Source organism: Hippocampus zosterae, chromosome 9, assembly GCF_025434085.1.
Source record: "Hippocampus zosterae strain Florida chromosome 9, ASM2543408v3, whole genome shotgun sequence".
Taxonomy (NCBI): domain Eukaryota; kingdom Metazoa; phylum Chordata; class Actinopteri; order Syngnathiformes; family Syngnathidae; genus Hippocampus; species Hippocampus zosterae.
In genome coordinates this window covers 4,121,545-4,140,818 of record NC_067459.1, presented here as the reverse complement: position 1 = coordinate 4,140,818, position 19,274 = coordinate 4,121,545, and the positions used below count along the sequence as shown (strand labels likewise).

The 19,274-nt window shown below is 41.4% G+C and overlaps 1 protein-coding gene across 19 annotated transcripts in view; it reads right to left on the bottom strand.

Annotated features, from left to right (window-relative positions):
- Window positions 1-4,837: 4,837 nt before the first annotated feature.
- nfasca (neurofascin homolog (chicken) a) overlaps window positions 4,838-19,274 on the bottom strand; it is a 164,970-nt gene continuing 150,533 nt past the window's right edge. For 9 of the 19 annotated variants that reach the window (XM_052075040.1, XM_052075039.1, XM_052075047.1 and 6 more), the window contains 4 exons: window positions 18,321-18,470; window positions 15,467-15,595; window positions 9,808-9,877; window positions 4,838-5,833 (listed from right to left, as the gene is read on the bottom strand). In XM_052075040.1, the coding sequence (XP_051931000.1) occupies window positions 5,605-5,833; window positions 9,808-9,877; window positions 15,467-15,595; window positions 18,321-18,470 (578 nt within the window). In that variant the 3' untranslated portion in view covers window positions 4,838-5,604. Of the gene's footprint in view, window positions 5,834-8,986; window positions 9,166-9,807; window positions 9,878-10,832; window positions 10,905-15,466; window positions 15,596-18,320; window positions 18,471-19,274 lie in introns of those variants that run through there. The other 10 variants (XM_052075050.1, XM_052075051.1, XM_052075052.1 and 7 more) reach the window with 6 other exon arrangements.

Below are 19,274 nucleotides of genomic sequence, written 5' to 3'. Positions count from 1 at the left end.
GTCCCGTCGCAGTCAGGCTCCGGCTCCCGGCCTCCATGAAGGTTCACCCCGTGTTCCACGTCTCCCTGCTCAAGCCTGTGTCTTCCAGCACCTTGGCGCCTCCTCCCGCTCCGCCGCCACCTCCGCGGGTGGTCGATGGTGGCCCGGTGTACGCGGTACGTGCCATCCTGGACTCTCGGCGCAGGGGCAGGGGTTTCCAGTACCTGGTCGACTGGGAGGGCTACGGGCCGGAGGAGCGGCAATGGGTGCCCCGCTCCTGGATCTTTGATCCGTCCCTTTTGCGCGACTTCCACACTGCTCATCCGTCCAAGCCGGGTAGTCCGCCGGGAGGCGTCCATTGAGGGGGGGGTACTGTCACGTCACGTACCCGCCAGCAGGTGGCGGGCTTTTCCCTCCGCCAACTGCACACCTGTCCGTAATTTCGGGCTGATTATCCTCCTTTATTAAGAGGCTCCGGCAGTCCACTCACTGCCGGAGAATTCCACGCCGTGCCATTGTTCTCTCGTGCTAAATCCTCTATTGTAGATTACTCGTTGCCTTCTTGCCTTGCGGCCATTACTCGTGCTATTCGCGTTAGTCACAAGATTTGTATACATCCATATTGCCTATTCAGTACTTCCTCGCATCTTGCTTTTTCAGCGAGCGTTTTCGGTTGTTTCCTTATTTCTTCCCTGGTCCTTATTTGACCAGCGTTTTTTGTTATTGTTTCCCTGTCGGGCTCTTTCTGTTCGTTATTAAAGACTTTTTGTGTTCATACAAAATCTTTTCGTGTCTGCTTTACCTGGGGATCCACCTCGTTATTTTGTTGTGCACGAGGCGATCTTTCATCGCCTCGGGCACAACGTGACATTACTGTTGTGATTTTTTTGGGATACACCTGTATTGCAGTTTTTGTTATATAAACAGTTTTTGGACAGTATATATTTGTATTTTATTGATTGGGTTGTTACACGTGCATTTTGTCAACATACTTGCAGGTTCATAAAGGACATGTACCATGCTCATTTCCCAAATGAGGAATTTCTGTTATCTGGACAAATTGGACAGTGCAAACACAAGTCCGTACTCGAGAATATTTACTGTATTTAAGACGATGGGCTCTAGCTCGTGCTGCGAGTATGAAGCTGCTGTTGCCCATCGTCTATATTTAAGCACATTGTGAGCGATAGCACTATACCGGATATTCTATCCTGTGGATGTGTATACAAAAGAAGTTGGATCAGTCTTCCCTTACCAAGTTTTTGCAACTGCTATCACGGACGGCATAATCTGCTTCGACAAAAGACCAGCAGTCAGAAGGTAGAGAAAAGAATATAGCTTTACTATAAAGAGGGCTTCGCTAGCAGAAGTTGCAACAATGCATCATACACGCATACATGGTGAAGTGAATACATGTTTGACTTTTTTTTTCTCTTTAATGTAGATGTTTTGTAAGAAACTTATCAATTGGGTGTCAAAACAAGATTGAAACTCACTGCTCTGATAAACATAAAAAAGCTGCCCACATCAAAGTTAATTGTATAAAAGCCAAAAAGCATCATAAACAATGAAGTTGCAAACGTTCTATTCTTTGCAGCATTTAGAAATGAAGTAAAGCACAGTGTACAACAGTTGACATTTTTTTCCCCTTTCAAGAAGGGTCAGGAGGAACACAGCGAAAAGAGACACTGAAGTATTGTTTCCACTGAAAAAAAATGAGCACAACAAAAGGACAAGGAACAGTAAAATATGCGTGATTATTTCTTGCTTGCCATACTTCCAGTTGACAACATCTCCTTTCAATGAGCTATGGCTGACAGAGCTTTTTTTTCATTAAGCGGCCGAAGTACACTTTGGATTGGACCCTGGGGTTTAAATCCTGGCCAGAACTATGGATGCCTCTTGCTGTCATCATTGGTTTGCTCCATATAAAGAAAGGATTGGAGCCAGGGATCAAATAATTCAGTCAAAATTTGGCCAACAATTCTTGTCAATTTACACTGTCTTGAAATGTACGGTATTTATTTATTTAAGAGCATAGGTATTGTTTTGCTTTTTTCAGTACTGCACAGCAGGAGGTATGGAACTCTGGTTCCTTGAGAACCATATCCTGCCTGTTTTAGAGCTACTACCTACTCCAACACACCTGATTCAATCGTTCATGATTGTTTCAGGCTTCGACAGAGCTTGCTGATGAGCTGATCGTTTGAATCGGGTGTGTTGGAGTAGGGAGGGATGTAAAATACAAAGGAATGGCTCTCGAGGAACCTGACTTCCCTATCCCTGCTATACAGTAAGGATTTTATACACTAAAGCTGATGTGGAATTTGCCACACGCAATTTCATGCGCCTCACAAGATTTTGAATGGGTCGGATTCAGGTCAGGACTCCAGACTGCCCCTCAATGAGGACATTTTTGCTCCTAAAATTTTGCTGCTAACAAAATTCTGCTCCACACTTCAGCCCATTTATCAGTCATATGGCAACAATTAGAGGAGTGAATATTTAAATGTTCTCCATGAAATTTCAGGTTTAGGGCCACTGTGCTCCTCATAAAAAAAAGAACATTCGCCTGGAGCCCTGAAGCTAATTTAGGTTATGCCATTGTAAGAAGGCTACTAACCGATCACGTGGCAGTAAGAGTCGCACTAAAGAACGAAGTTAGTTTGACCAAAATGCATCATTTTTCAGGCCCATAGGATGAATGTGCGCAACAAATGCCGTACATTGCAGCAGCACTTCGAGCTCGTACGGTTTGTCTTATTTACATTATACAGTGAAGAATTGCACAAGAGTTGTCATTTTTCACATTATTAACTTAAATCCATGAAAAAATAAATGGATGTATTAGCGACAGTATATTACAATGCAAAAGTAACAGGTAAAATGAAGTTGGGTGTGAATTTTGTTCCAGAATATACATTAGTCAAAGCTACCTAACAAGGGGGTCTGGCAGACCAAATGCCTTTCGCATTTTCTTAGCAGGTACAAATTAGTGACTTTTTATTGTTTGTCAGATATAGCATTTGGGAAAAACATTGAAATATTTACAACGGAGTGGATGCAAATGTACATAATATATGCCAAATAAATAGTAAAACAGCACTTTTTTTTTCTATGTGGACGGACATAAATCTGAATAACAAGAGCAACAGGAATACAACATGGATACAAGAAGAGCAGCACACTGTCTAGACAACCATAACCATTTTTTCCATGTACGGCAACACGATTAATTTGTTGTTTCCAAAAAGCCAACTGCTACAAAAATATACTGAACATGTCCCACTCCCATACTGATATTAACACGTGTCATCATGAACAGTAACTGATTTTGGAAACATGTTGGCTATTTCTCACAAGAAACAACAAATTGGTTGAATACATTTTTCGGACAATTATTCAACAGATAATGACTTGATTATGACTATGGATGAATTGAGAGTATTCACAAGAAAGCAACAAATACTCATCTGAAGTAAAATGTGAACTCCAGTTATTAACTGAAGTGAAAATGTAAAATTATTGGATTCAAGAGCACTACTTGTGCGAGATTTAATTGTGCTGAATGAATGTAAAAAGTCAACCAGTCTCGTCAGAATAATGCCATGACAAAGCACTAATTAACAGTGGCAATATAGCAAGCATACATACGGTGCCGACGCCTGTTTTCCTTCAAAAGTGCACCGGAGCATTTCTCATATCTAAGTTATGTGTCAAATGATTTTTTTCTCCCCATGCTATATGTTTTTACAAGTTCTATGCATATCTAAAGCTTTCTTCAACTGTTGACAAATTGTTTGCATTTATAAAAACCCTAACAAGGGAGGAATCGATACTTCTGTCAAAGAAAGATGGGTTGAGACTAAACTTAGAGATGATTTTTAAAGACTCACAATAGATGCTAAGGTGCCAAAGGTTTGTTTAAAAAGCCAACTTGGATAGACTGACACATTTCTGTGACGTGACATTACTACCATTCTTGTTCTAGAGTCACGCCATTATGTCGGACAAGACCATTATTGTATGCTCACAATCCTACAAGAAAAACAAAAAAATTATTTTCTCTAATAAGTGTATTATATTGTCACTACTTCAGCGTGATGTCTGCCCAAATAAACCACTTGACCAGTTCACCAAGCCCAGGATAGCAATTAACAAAGAATGCCTTATTGAGGTTGGGCAAGGATACTACTATGAAAATATTACAGGATCCAGTCCCATAAATATTGAATGGTGACAAAGATTGAGGAGAACATCATTTCCTTATCAGAGGTGAAGAAATAGTATTAATAACTGGGGTGTATACCGTTGGTTGGAAATGAAACACAAATCGTGAAGAAAAAAATTCTGAACACATCTTCAGGATCTCCGATTCTCACGCTGCATACATCTGCCCTCCAATGAAACCGCATGCGTACATGAAGTCATCTTTATTGATCTTAGTGAAAAACAAATAGGGAACTTTGCTGCTGCTACCAATAAGAAAATACTTTTAAAAAAGTAGTAGGCTATAATAATATAGATCTATATGTTCCATTGCTCATTGGTGATTATGAGATTATTCTGCTAGGTAGATACTGCAGTGTCGGTAAAAAACAAGTTAAATCAAGTCAGTAAAAGTGAGAAGAAGCTAATCATCATGTACGCCTCACGATACGTCAGTAAACAAATGTGACAGCATCAGTCAGCATGCTTATTAGAGACTGATTGGTGTCCACTGGGGTTCCTCAAGCATAAGTAACTCTTTGATGGCTTCCAAATTTTAATTCGTCAAACGGGATACATTTGCAACATAGACTGTCAGAGCCGCTAGGAGCATATATGGCTTTTTTTTGTGGTTACCATCATGGTGGACATTTGTACGACAACATTAGATTCAAGGTAAGAAAAGTATTTCTACCACAGTGGAAAAGGCAAAGTGATTATGAAGAATGTGATATAATATACCCTGCAAGTGGCATAAAACAATAGATGTCAAGATGTTAATAGACATCAAGCATGATGTCGTGGCATGGTCGTGGTGGTAGTGCATAGATGTACGGGGCACTAAATTATGTGCCAAAATTGTGTACAGACTTCATTCAGATTTACAGAGACATCTACCAGCTGAGGAAACTTAAAATCTTTCTTCGTGTACATATCAATATGATAAACATATCTGCTAGCATCCTGGTGAGTTTGACGGTTATAGGCTGATATGTTGTTGAACATCATTCTACTTTGAAAAAATCAAGAAAGAAAGACTGGACAGCTTGAAAGAAAAAAAATAATGGAAAAAGTAAACAGAGTGCTTTTCTATGCCTAAAAACACCGAAAGCTACCCCCAAAGGCACACTGACGTCTGTGTGGATAAAGGGCAGGCCGAGCACAAAGCAAAATGAGCACTTTGACCAAACTTCTTCTCCATGGGAACACTTTCCAAGTTCTGGAAATTTAAAATAAAGGCATGACCTCAAATTGCTCTCCAGCATTATCTGACTTTACCTGCAGAGGAGAACCTACACGGTTGACATACCAGCCCAGTTCTTTTCACAATTCATCGAGTCTTCATCTTTCTGCATGTGTCTCCAACACTCCAAAGCAGGCCGTGCAAGTGAGTGCCAAAAGTCACGCTGGGCAGCACTATGCCAGCGAGTAGAGGGCATTGACTGGTGAGGTGGCCTCCGAGCTTTCATTGCCTTCCGTCTCATCCTTGTCCTTCTTTACTGTGTACTGGCCGATGAAAGAGCCGTCCTCATTGAACTGGCCGTCACCGCCTTCACCGTAATCCACCAGGCTGTCATCGCTCTCCTTCACATTGCCCTCCAGTGATGTTTGGCTACCTTGAAGAGGCTTGTTGTCCTCATCGCTGCTGCAAGCCAAAGAGAAGCATGGTGTTAGTTTTCGGTGATGTCAGAAAGATTATAGGTCAGGTAACTCTTGAGGAATCAAATGAGCACTGGGGCCCGGCCATGAAAATACAATATCCACTTCTTTAATGTGATGACTGTTCGATTTAAAACTGGAACATTTTGATTTGGATTAACTCAGTGGGGTTATGATTTTGAATCGATATGGGTGTGTCAGTTGGAGAAGTTATGATACTTTTTTATTGTCATTTACATACATTTGAATGAATTAACTTGTCAGTGCAGGTACTGTAAATTACCTGCACTGTGTAACACACAATAATTACGCTGTAAATTGTCCCTAGGTGTGAGTGTGGGTGTGAATGGTTGTTCGTCTCTGTGTGCCCTGCGATTGGCTGGCAACTGATTCAGGGTGTCCCCGCCTACTGCCCGAAGACGGCTGGGATAATGGTCCCTTGCTAATTTGAGTGCCATTGTCCCTTGCTAAAAAAACGAGGATTTTTTTTATTAAAAAAAAAAAAATCCTCATCTCACCCCTCGGTGAGGTGAGGGGGGGTGAGACGAGGAGCTGTATGCTAAGAGCGAAAGGGACATGGACTCCCTGATCCACACAACCAGGATCGACAGCAGCGAAATCGGGATGTCATTCAGGCTTGAGAAATGTAGTCGGATGGTGACTAAGAGAGGAAAGGTAGTCCGCACTGAAGGGGTCTCACTCCCTGAAGGAACAATAGCAGACATTGAGGACAGCTACAAGTACTTCGGTATACCACAAGCCAATGGCAACCTCGAACTGGCAACAAGGAAAGCGGCTATGGCCAAATACCTCCAGCGAGTGAGGCAAGTCCTAAGAAGCCAGCTCTATGGCAAGAATAAGACCCGAGCAATAACAGCTATGCCCTGCCAGTGATCAGCTACCCTGCAGGAATAATAAGGTGGCCACAGGAAGAGATTCAGACCACGGACATTAAGACCCGAAAGCTCCTAACCATGCATGGAGGGTTCCATCCCAAATCCAGCACCCTAAGACTGTACGCAAGCCGAAAGGAAGGAGGCCGGGGACTAATGAGTGTAAGAGCCACTGTCCAGGATGAAACATCCAAGCTCCATGAATACATCAAGGAGAAGGCTCCAACGGATGACGTACTCAGAGAATGTCTCAGACAATGGGGAACAGAGGATGAGGCGCTGGAAGAGGGACCATCAATGGAGGACAAACCCCTACACGGGATGTACCACAGGACCATAACTGAAGTGGCTGATCTCAAGAAGTCCTATCAGTGGCTAGAGAGGGCTGGGCTGAAGGACAGCACAGAGGCACTCATCCTGGCTGCTCAGGAGCAGGCCCTGAGCACCAGAGCCATTGAGGCCCAGATATACCACACCAGACAAGACCCAAGGTGTGGGTTGTGCAAAGAGGCACCTGAGACGATCCAACACATAACTGCAGGGTGTAAGATGCTGGCAGGGAAAGCTTACATGGAACGCCGTAACCAGGTGGCTGGCATAGTCTACTGAAACATCTGTGCGGACATATTCTGGGGAAATGGCTCAAAATGGCTCTTACACTCATTAGTCCCCGGCCTCCTTCCTTTCGGCTTGCGTACAGTCTTAGGGTGCTGGATTTGGGATGGAACCCTCCATGCATGGTCTGGACTGGAAAACCCAAGGTCAAAATGGGAAACACCTCCGAAGGTGGTGGAGAATGACAGAGCAAAGATCTTGTGGGACTTCCAGATCCAGAGTGGAAAGATGGTAATGGCGAACCAACCAGATATCGTGATCATAGATAAAGAGTAGAGGAAAGCTGTTGTAGTGGATGTAGCGGTCCCAAGTGATGGAAACATCAGAAAGAAGGAACACGAGAAACTCGAGAAGTACCAAGGGCTCAGAGAGGAGCTGAAGAGAGCTTGGAAGGTAAAGGTGACAGTCGTGCCTGTGGTGGTCGGAGCACTTGGGGCAGTGACCCCCAAACTGGATGAGTGGTTGCAACAGATCCCAGGAACAACATCGGACAGCTCAGTCCAGAAATGTGCAGTGCTGGGAACAGCAAGGATACTGCGCAGAACCCTCAAGCTTCCTGGCCTCTGGTAGAGGACCCGAGCTGAATGAGGAACGGACACAACCCGAGGGGGGGGTGAGACGAGGATTTTTCATTTTTAAAAAATATTTATTAATTTATTTTTTAATAGTAATCAATCTCTAAAAGGTAGAAAAGATTTATCTCAAACAGACCACTGGGTTAAGTACATGCTGATGTACTTGAAGGAAATAACGTGACAGTCACTTTCTTGAATTAAAAATATCTTGAATTTGAAATAAATATACATGACCACTGACTCATCCAAAGTCATCACGCGTTTAGTGAGGCGGCATGAAAGAGCGCTTGTGTGTGGGTGTTTCTGCGTGTGTGCTAAAAGAGTAGATATGAAAGCTTTGCATTGCCTTTGATTGATTGGTTGACTTTTACTCGCTTGAAACTACAAAGCCATATCAAGTTAGGATTGGATTTTTTCCAGACTGACCTTGACCATGAAGCAAATAATGCTTTAATGAAACAAAATATGATTAACCCTAAATTCTGATATCCTCAGAACAAATTCTGGACACGGAACATGCACAGTGCCAGGAAAGATGCCTCGGCCAAACCAAAGTACCTGTTCTTGTCAGGCAGCGATGAGTCATTTTAGAGTATAATAGAGACAAGTGGCGAAGAGAGGGCAAGAGAGGAGTGAAGGGTTAACTTGAATGGGGAAAAGAGGAGCTCTTGACAAACACATGGGGCTGCACAGGCGTCAGAGTTTAGTCCATGAGTCTGACCAGAGACAGTGTCTGCATCTAAATGCGACATTTATTTTGCATTTTCGTTCATAAAGATTTCCCACAGCATCAAACCAGCAAACATCAGCACCCATCAGGAGGTGATAAATGCTGAAATGCTGGTAAAATTTGGCACATTACTGATGAGGAATTTTAAATTTAAATAAAAGTTAGCCCCCTGTCATTCCATGACGGAATTGCAGACTTCTATGGCAACAGCTTTTCAGCTAAAGTGAGATTTACGAGTATAAAAAAAACCAAAACAAAAAAAAACATAGTCAAACATAATTAAATGGGATTGATAGAATATGTGCTGTAAAAAATATGACTGTAAATGAGGTTTCATAAAAGCTTTATATTGATTTTTTTTCAAGATCAGAAAAAAATTACAAAGAAATTAAGGCAGGGTATGATTAGTTAGCATGCGACACAAAACATGTTTTAGTTAAAACAAGGAAACAAGGCTTTCGTCATTTTTCTTTTAGAAGAATGATGCCTCGGCAATCAGTGGAACCTGAAAGGAGCAAAATACATAACATGATACAGCATACTGCCACATTTGGTCTCATTTAGATATCTAATTGAAATGTCTAACAGATAATATTTTGGGGAAATGTATTCCTTTAAGTTTTTCAGGAAAAGCTTCAGAACCACTGCTAAGTATCTTCCGGCATCTTAGCTTGCTATGCTTTGCAGAAGTCACAGCAAAATTTGGGATTTACTGGACGGGACCAAATTATTTTTTATTTTATTTTAGCAAATTACGGCATCAGATTACATTTTTTTTTTACACCATCTGTTTTCCAGATATGTTTTGTGGGTTTATGCTTCTTTTGTTATAGCTTTCAACTCGAGGCAACCTTAATTGTGCTTTTGCATTTGCTGGAAGCATCTTTGGCCAGAGTAACTTGCTTTACTGCATGGGGAATCAGTACAGTACTCAAAGTGTGAAAAAAAAAGTGAATTTAGTGATATACTAGACAGTATGGGAAAAATGAACACACATTAACAATGCAATTGAAAAGTGCCCCAAACATCTACATAATTGGGGCAAATCCAATAAGATGTTTCAGAGAGGCGTGCTTTATGGAGGGGAGTCCATTCTTGAATCTGAGCTGATGATCAACTACAGCAGGTTCTGTTTGGTGACACTTACTGATAATCAAAGGATCCATCCGGGTCTTTGTGATCAACAGAATCCAAGGGAAGGTCTTTTTTATCTCGGACTGAAAAAAGTAGGAAAATGGGGAAAACAGTGATTACCTTCAAAACACATTTCGTGACTAATTCAAAATTACTTACAGTATTTGGTTTGATGAATAGATTTGTGTGGTCAGTTTTTTTTTCAAACATTCAGTCTTCTAGTATGTATTACTTTGTCAGCTGTTTAAATATACAGGGGTCTTTTCATGCCAAATCACTCCAAAAATCTGACAACTTTAACTCACCAGATTTTGAACTGAATAAAACATTTTGTACTTGTTATAGTGATGGTACAGTACTAAATCTCAAATTTTAGGTCAATTGGACCAATGGTTTGGGAGCTATGGCCCACCAAATATTACGTGTACCGGTAATTAGTTTTGCAAAAAGGGGTGTGGCCTCTGAACCCCTATATCTCAGGAACTTTTGGGTCAATCTTCACAAAGCAGGTATTGTTGGTCAGGGAATCCAAATCTGCAATCATTTCTAACAGTGGTGCATATTTTAGTAACTTCAGCATTTGACCGAGAATCTGATCTCAATGTGTGACATGAAGTACTTTCGGTCCATTCGGTCATTTGGTTGCATTCTAATTACAAGACTGTGTCATGGATGGTCATTGTCAGTATCGGCATCTTAAATCTTGGAATGGAAAAATCACTCGTGGCCACTCCCATTTTTGCCAAATATAGTCAAATTCAGTGGGCCGTAGCTCCCAAACCCCTGCTCAGATTGACGTCAAAATTTAAAGTGTTGTGCCATCAGGATAACAAGTACACTTCATTCAATTAAAAATCCGCAATCACTGGGTGACTTGTCATGGAATGGCAAACAAACATCTTGAGCACTGCTGTCATTATTTGGTCTTAATGTGGTAGTGAACTCCTTTCAATGATGCTGTTCGTTGATTGTTTGTCTGTTATCTCACTCAGCTCACCAGGGGTTTTAGTTCAAAACTTTACACACGTCATCACCTACCTAGACGTCTTGCGAAAGCAGTGATGCAACCACCATCTAGACATTATAGAAACTGCAAAACATTACAGTCATCTATAAAGAATTTTAAAAAATAAATTCAGCATCAATTTTCATTGCTAACTGTGACACTCCACAAACTGTTAATTGTCGCTGTTAACAATTATCATTTGTTAATAATAATAATAATAAATAATGAAGCATTTTTTTTGCCCTGAATGTTGAAACAGAATCCAAAACATTTCATCAAACCGATAAAAAAAGTCATCATTCCATTTTATTGCCACTTGCTGTATGTAGTTTTTGTGCCACTGCATATGACCTTTTGTGCCAATGATGACATAATCTATGAGCAATCATATCTTGTTAAAATCTAACTTTTGTATTCTAAGACCAAATGTAAATATGGCCGAACATCTGCTGGATGTTATGCTGTTGATAGCAGCTAAAATCATCTGGATTTGCAAATTTCCTATGATACTAACGCAACAGTTTCTTTTGTTTGTTTGTTGGTTGTTTGTTTGGTTTTTTTTGTTGCTTTTGTTAATATCTGGAGGGGCTCACGATCCAGCTCACCGGTGACCCGAGTGACAATACGCCGAACAGTAAATCGATGGATGGAGAGATCGATGTTAATGTAATTACTCTTTGGGTCCATTAAAAACACTGCTTTGCATCATCCATCCATCCATTTTTCGATCTGCTTATCCTCACAAGGGTTGCGGGGGGTGCTGGAGCCTATCCTAGCCATCTTCGGGCAGTAGGCGGGGGACACCCTGAACCGGTTGCCAGCCAATCGCACAGAGACAAACAAACATTCGCGTTCATACTCACACCTCGGGACAATTTAGAGTGTTCAATCAGCCTGCTATGCATATTTTTGGAATGTGGGATGAAACCGCAGTACTCTGAGAAAACCCACGCAGGCCCGGGAAGAACATGCAAACACCACACAGGGATTTGAATCTGGTACCTCTGTCCTGTGAGGTTGACGCGCGAACCACTGGCCCACCGAGCTGCACTGCTCTGCTTCAAAGAATGACAAATATTCTATATCTTTTTGCACCTAAGACATGGGTACCTTTCATTTTGCTTCATATGCTCCAGTTTTTCTGTTACACGCTCCTAGCTTTCCAGGAGTAGTTGATGTTATTTGGGGCCGAGTGTGCATTTTTTTGAAAAAAAAAAAAAAAGAAAAAAGAGGGGTTGCGACACCCACATCCCCAATGGGTGCGACACATCTAACAAGTAACCCTACCCACATCTCCAATGGGTGTGACACATCTAACAAGTAGAACAACTGCCACTACTTCTACAACTACTAAAGAATAATTTTTAATAAAATAATTTTTACTACAAAGAATAATTCTTTTCCTAGGACTTTTGTGGATATGAAAAACAATGATAAAATAGTAACCACATTTCTCTTCATCATGCCGCATGAATAACGACAATTCAATTTGAGAAGCAGAGATGTTTTCCTCCACGTTTTGCTCAAAGTCAAGGTAGAATTTGAGAACAGTGCATTCATGATTGATTATGATCCTGAAATAAACCTGCTTTAAAGATTTACATCTAATTTCAGATTGCTCTTGTTTTGGTTCCAAATATGAAGCACAGGGCACGGGCAACTCTAGTCTAGTGCCATAAAGGGCTGTGGGCCACTCCACAATCATGAAAAACCCAAACTTAATGTCGTAACACCATTAACGGAAATGTGCTGTTGCAGTTTCTCTGAATAAGTATGATTTTTTGGATGCAATGTACAATCAAGTGGAGGAATCTCACTTACATCCTTTGACTTTTCTGTATGCCACCCTAAGAGGAAAAACCTTGGATGTGCCCGATGATACATACATACATACATACATACATACATACATACATACATACATACATACATACAATACAATACATACAATACATGCTGATTTATATAGCGCTTTCACAACAGCGGCAGCTGTAACAAAGCGCTTAACAAAACGGTTAACATAAAGTAAAATAATAAACATAACACATAACATAAAACACGGACAGTCGTGCAGTTCTAACCACTTTTCCATCACACGCTTTCTTGTTTGAAGCGGTTTGAGATGAAAGAGGAGAGAATCAAAGTGTCCTTTACCCACTGGATCAGAGACGTCATGCTCAAAATGTGCACACGTCGGCTACAAGCTAAGTTTCAAAGTCAACAAGAAGCTGTAGCATCCATTGACGAAAAAAGAGATTGGTTCACTTCTCCTGTCCCATGGAAATCCACTTCAATTCCAAGCGGCGACTAACGGTTCCAAATACGCATCGGCGCTCTTCGCCAACGCTCCTCTCTCCTCATCCTCAACTTCAGCGGCCATCCATTCAGCAGCACCAACGCCGACTGTCCAACAGCGCCGACATAGCCACTGAACAAAACGGGGTTGTGAAAAATGCTGCCCATTACAGGCGCAAAAAACACAAGCGCCCCAGGTCTGTCCAGCGCCGACAGTCAATGGCGCCGACATTCCTCCCAATCAAAATCTGTGCTGGTACAGGCGTGCTGCCGAGAAGGCGCAACCACCAAGCACAGATACTTCTCCTTTGACGAATGTCGTGGCCAAAAAACGCTGAAAACAGTCCATATCAGATCCGCATGACGAAACAACAAACAACATGTGACAAAACAAAAGACAAAAACACCAAAAAAGAACAAAAAAGCAAGGCTCTTGAAGAGCACTTGCTGAAGGCTGCCTACTCGGGCGCCATCTTGGGAAGAAAAAACATACATACATACATACATACATACATACATACATACATACATACATACATACATACATACATACATACATACATACATACATACAAACATAAAATTCCTCGTCTGACCCCTCGGATAGTCTCCGTCCTCCATTCAGCTTGGGTCCTCTACCAGAGGCCAAGAAGGTTGAGGATTCTGCGCAGTATCCTTGCTGTTCCCAGCACTGCGCTTTTCTGAACTGAGATGTCCGATGTTGTTCCCGGGATCTGTTGCAACCACTCATCCAATTTGGGAGTCACTGCCCCAAGTGCTCCGAACACCACAGGCACGACTGTCACCTTTACCTTACAGGCTCTCTCCAGCTCCTCTCTGAGACCTTGGTATTTCTCAAGTTTCTCGTGTTCCTTCTTTCCAATGTTTCCTTCACTTGGGACCGCTACATCCACTACAACGGCTTTCCTCTGCCCTTTATCTATGATCACGATATCTGGTTGGTTCGCCATGACCATCTTGTCAGTCTGGATCTGGAAGTCCCACAGGATCTTTGCTCTGTCATTCTCCACCACATTTCGGAGGTATTTCCCATTTTGACCTTGGGGTTTCCAGTCCATACTCCGCACAGATGTTTTGGTAGACTATGCCAGCCACCTGGTTCTGGCGTTCCATGTAGGCTATATATATAAAATTATATATATATATATATATATATATATATATATATAATTAATTATATATATATATAATTATATATTATTATATATTATTAATTAGCATACGGGAGACGGTTGTTCAAATCCCGCTTAGGGCAAAATTGAGCACATAACACCATCCAGTGTGGGTCCTTGGGCAAGATCTGCACTGTTTCAAAACCACTTGTGTGCCAGCCTGTACACTTTTTTTACTGCCGTGCTTAAACTAATGGTGACTCGAAGAGGGATAAGTGTTTGCCTTTCTCACACGGTGTCAGGCACTCTTGGTGAAAACCGGAAGGGTGCCCAGGTTGTGGACGGCGGACTGACCGACAAAACAGGGTCAAGTGTCCATCTATGCTTTTACCCCTACACTGCTTTAATTTGCCTTATCCTAAAAAAAAGACTTCCTTGCACTTTAAAAACAGTCAAGTTACAGTTAAAGTGGAGCATGTAGAGAGAAACCAAGGAGATATTTGGATTCAACATCCGAAACTGCCCTACAGACTGTTGTCGGCTATTTTGTTTACATATTTTTGGGGGCGAGGGGGTGCAGACCAGTGTATTTAATGGTGCAGATATACTCAAGTTAGAGTTAAAGCATTGATCAAAGACTCTCATCAATACAGTTCATACAGTTAGTAATGTGATCGTTATGAAATCAAGTTGCTTTGTTTGAGCTGTGCTTGGGCAAATATGACTCAGAATTAGGGGTGTAATGATAATGTTTTCGTACAGTATTCATTTTTCTGTATGGAACATTTGGTACAGTAGAGTTCCAAGATTGTAAACATTATATAAGTGAGCGGAACAACAACCGCCTCACACTCGAGCCATACATCTCCTGTGTGAACAAATAACAGTTACAGCTCAGTCTCTGGCGAGGGAATTGTGGAGGTTGGGGCTAGCAATATGCATTTGACAGCATGTCAAACTTTTTACTTTATCTTAAACACTGTCCTCACTGCTGTTGATTCAGTTATATGAAACTGATCAGTATATACTCAATTTTTTATGGTTACTGTGGAAATGATTTTATTTAAATTATTACAATTGTTCCTATTTTGACAAAGGACATTCTATTTTCTTTTGCATAATGTTCCCTAACTGTACCGAATGTGAACCAACTTGTGACTTTCAAATCAAGGACCCAGCGAACTGGGATTTTTGGCCTCATGTTACACACGCACTTACGCAGCTTACTCAAGTCTTACCTGGATATTTGCCTCCACGACTCCTTTTGATGAAGCAGACAATAAGAAGGATCAGTATGATGAGGGCGATGGCGCACATCAAGCCGATGAACCAGCCCTGAGTTGCAATGTCGACCTGGTCAATGTAGGCTGGCGACGTGCGCATACACACACACACACACACACACACACACACACACACACACACACACACACACACACACACACACATACACACACACACACACACGCACACACACACACACACACACACACACACACACACACACACACACACGCACACACACACACACACACACACATCGAGTGGGGCAGAAGAGAGAAAAGTGAAGAAATAAATTACATGGATTACATGGAAATCTGTTCACATTTCGGTCCTCAAAATCATTATCACATGATTATTATCATGATTGCAGGAAAGTGTCATTGACCCTCATTTACTCATAAATGCATCAGAATTTTTGTACCCTGCGCAGAAGTTCCGGAAAATAACGGTCACATTCACAACACATGTGTCACGTTCTGCCCGAGGCGAGGAATAGATCGCCTCGTACAGAACAAACTAAAGGGGGTGGATTCCCAGTTAAGCAGACACGGAAAGATCTTGTCAGAGAAAACAAAGAGTCTTTAATGACTTAACAGAAAGAGCCCGACAGGGAAAACGGTAACAAAAAGCGCTGGTCAAATAAGGACCAGGAAATAAGGAAAACAACTGAAAACGCTCGCTAAAAAAACAAAGTGCGAGGAAGTACTGATTGGGTAATCTAGAGAAATACAATTTAGAGGCAACGCGAATAACAAGAGTGATGGCCGTAAGGCAAAAAGGCAACGAGGCAACGAGTAGATAACAATCGAGGAAATAGTGCGAGAGAACAATGGCACGGCATGGAATTCTCCGGCAGTGAGTGGACTGCCGGAGCCTCTTAATAAAGGAGGATAATCAGCCCGAAATTACGGACAGGTGTGCAGTTGGCGGAGGGAAAAGCCCGCCACCTGCTGGCGGGCACGTAATGTGACAACATGCGTGCCAGCACATTTTCCTTCTTTCTCTTTATATTTTTTCACTTGGATGTATATATTGATGAATCAGAATTCCTCCTAAATGACGTGCACTAATATGCATAAACATCTTCAATCATGGGAAAAGATGGGAAAAGCGGATATTTATCAAACTTTTCTCCATTTCTTCAACAATACAGCAAAATGGGCCTTTGAAGGTACACTCTAGTTACTATCAATGGTCCATCCGCTCCCTTATGTTACAATACATATCAATCAATCAACCCTCCGATCTGCAAGTTTTCCCAGTACTGTATTAGTGGTTGGGAGATCAAACGTTAAATATTCAATGAGAGTTTATATTGCCCAAAGGCTGCAAATTAGGCCCTACTACTTTTATACGGTATACATATAAACTTATAAATACATTACCAGTAGTGTGTCAAAAATGTTAAATATTTTGTGTGCAGTTGTTCTAATGTGTTTTGAAATGTTCAAAATGTTTGGTTGTTTTTTTAAATCAAACGAATTCTAATTTCAAAATGTTCTTTTTTTAAATTAATACTAGGAGCACATATTAAAAGTGTTTTAACTGTCCGCTTTTTTTTGCTGAAGTTTTAGGCATGGTTTGTATCAGTGCTGTGATTTTTTATGCAGGTATAGTGTCAAAGTCAAATTTTAGTATGCAGACAACACTAATGTGCAGAGCACAAACCATTGTTCCTTTCAATGGAGGTATTCCCATACGTGTTTACATGACCACATTTTCAGGTTATTAAAGAAGTAACACAGGGGTCTTATTTGAGATTTGCACGATTATATATGGCCTTGCCCAATTGGACTATTGTCAATATTCGGGTTTTGAAAGGGTTCGTGGCTGTATGTAAATGTAGTCTGTGTTCATGACTCAACAATAAGGAAGAGACTGGGCAAAAACGACATCTATAGCAGGGTTCCAAAGCCAAAACCACTTCTGACAAAAACGTAATGGCTTGTCTTTCTTCAAACATCTGAATAATACCTTAGATGTTTGGGAGAATATTCTATGGACAGACAAGATAAAAAGTTCATTAGTGGTCTTGAAGTGGCATCGTGAAAGACAAGCATCCAGTTGAAATACCATGGTATGAACTTCAAAAGGCAGTTCATGCTTGAAAACCCGCCAGTGTTGCTGTATTTAAATAATTCAACAAGAAAGAGTGGGCCAAAATATCTCCACGGAGATGTAAAAGACTCTGCAGTGAAAGAAACAATTGATTTCAGTTGTTGCTGCTGATTGTTGTTGTTGTCGAGCAGTGACACGTTCGGTTGAAGTAGCGGTACGGTTGAGAGGGAGAGAGCGAAAAAACCCCAAAACAAAACAAAACCTTTGCCTGACACCACATAAAGGTGCTCCCCAAAGTTGAGCTGTTGCTGCTGAGGCTGTCCCAACCAGTTAATAGGTTTAGGAGGGAAGTACTTTTCACCCGAATAGGGCCAGGTAGCTTCAAAAATGTTTTTCTCCCCTAAACAAACAAAATTACAATTTAAATGCATTACATGGGGTATCTGTGTCTGATATTTACATTTGTTTGATGACCTTAAACATAAAAGTGGGTAAAGTATCCCCCCCCAAAAAAATAATTTTGAGAATAGGGCAAATATTTTTTTCTGACAGCACTCTACATTCAATTCAGATATCCCGGGTCCAAAGCTTTCCCACATCACTATCCATTCTTTAAAAATGATAACTTTTTCATCCAACCACAATAAAAGAAAATGATAAGGTAAGGCAATTCAAAAGCACTTCATCCTTACAACCAATGTAGGCCATTTGCCTGCAAATCCGACTCCACCAGGCCAGGTGTGGTCTCACCTGCTTTGGTCTCAAAGGTGACAGATTTGCTGGTGATGCTGCTGAGTTCATGGGAGTAAACCCTCAGATGGTACTTGGCCCCCGCGATCAAATCCTTCATTGTAATGGGGGGTTGGTGTGTCACAGGTACAGTTTTCATTGTCTTGTTGCCTTGGAGACACAAGAAAGGGCCAATCATACCCTAGGGGGGTGGCGTTGCGTTTAACACTTATGCCTACCAGTAAAGCTTTAAAATGGCCAAGCATCATCAAAGACTGAGTCATGATAAAATTACTTCAGGGAATTACAACTGTACGATGCACATCATCATTATCATCCAGGCTGATTTCCCTCTGGAATACATGTAGTATGCACATATAAGATAGATGAGAATATGTTTTTGAAGCATCTAATACTTTTAGCCAGTGAGTGAGGGTCATTTTAACTGACACTTTCTTGTGGCGATACAGTTTATCCAAAAAGGCACTATGTTCCAGAGGTAATCACAAGAGAGCAAGGAAATGGAGCAGGTGTTCAACAAAGCAAAACCAATAGACACCCCAATCTATTCATCCAAAGTGCCTCTTCTTACTGTTTCCAACCGAGTGAATTGGAAAACGCAAACCATTGTTTGCAAGCAAGCCGTCACTTGGGGAAATGCAATCGTTCCAGTTTAAAATAAATAAATAAATAAATAAATACATGGTCAATACTTGAGCATGACACTGAGGAGGGAGTGGAAAGGGAGAAGGTAGCACAAGGTGGTGATGTCATGCTCCATGCTTTCAACCACTTCAAGGTTGAAGTTATCCAACAGAATTCATTAAGAAACGGCCCTTTCAATACAAAATCCATCAGCAAAGCGAAACACAAGTAACACAAGAGAAAACATGCCACTCCTCTACCTCGTCCATGAATTCCTATTGTAAGGACGATGTATGTTAGTTGCTCCATGTGCAGCACTTTGTACGCAGC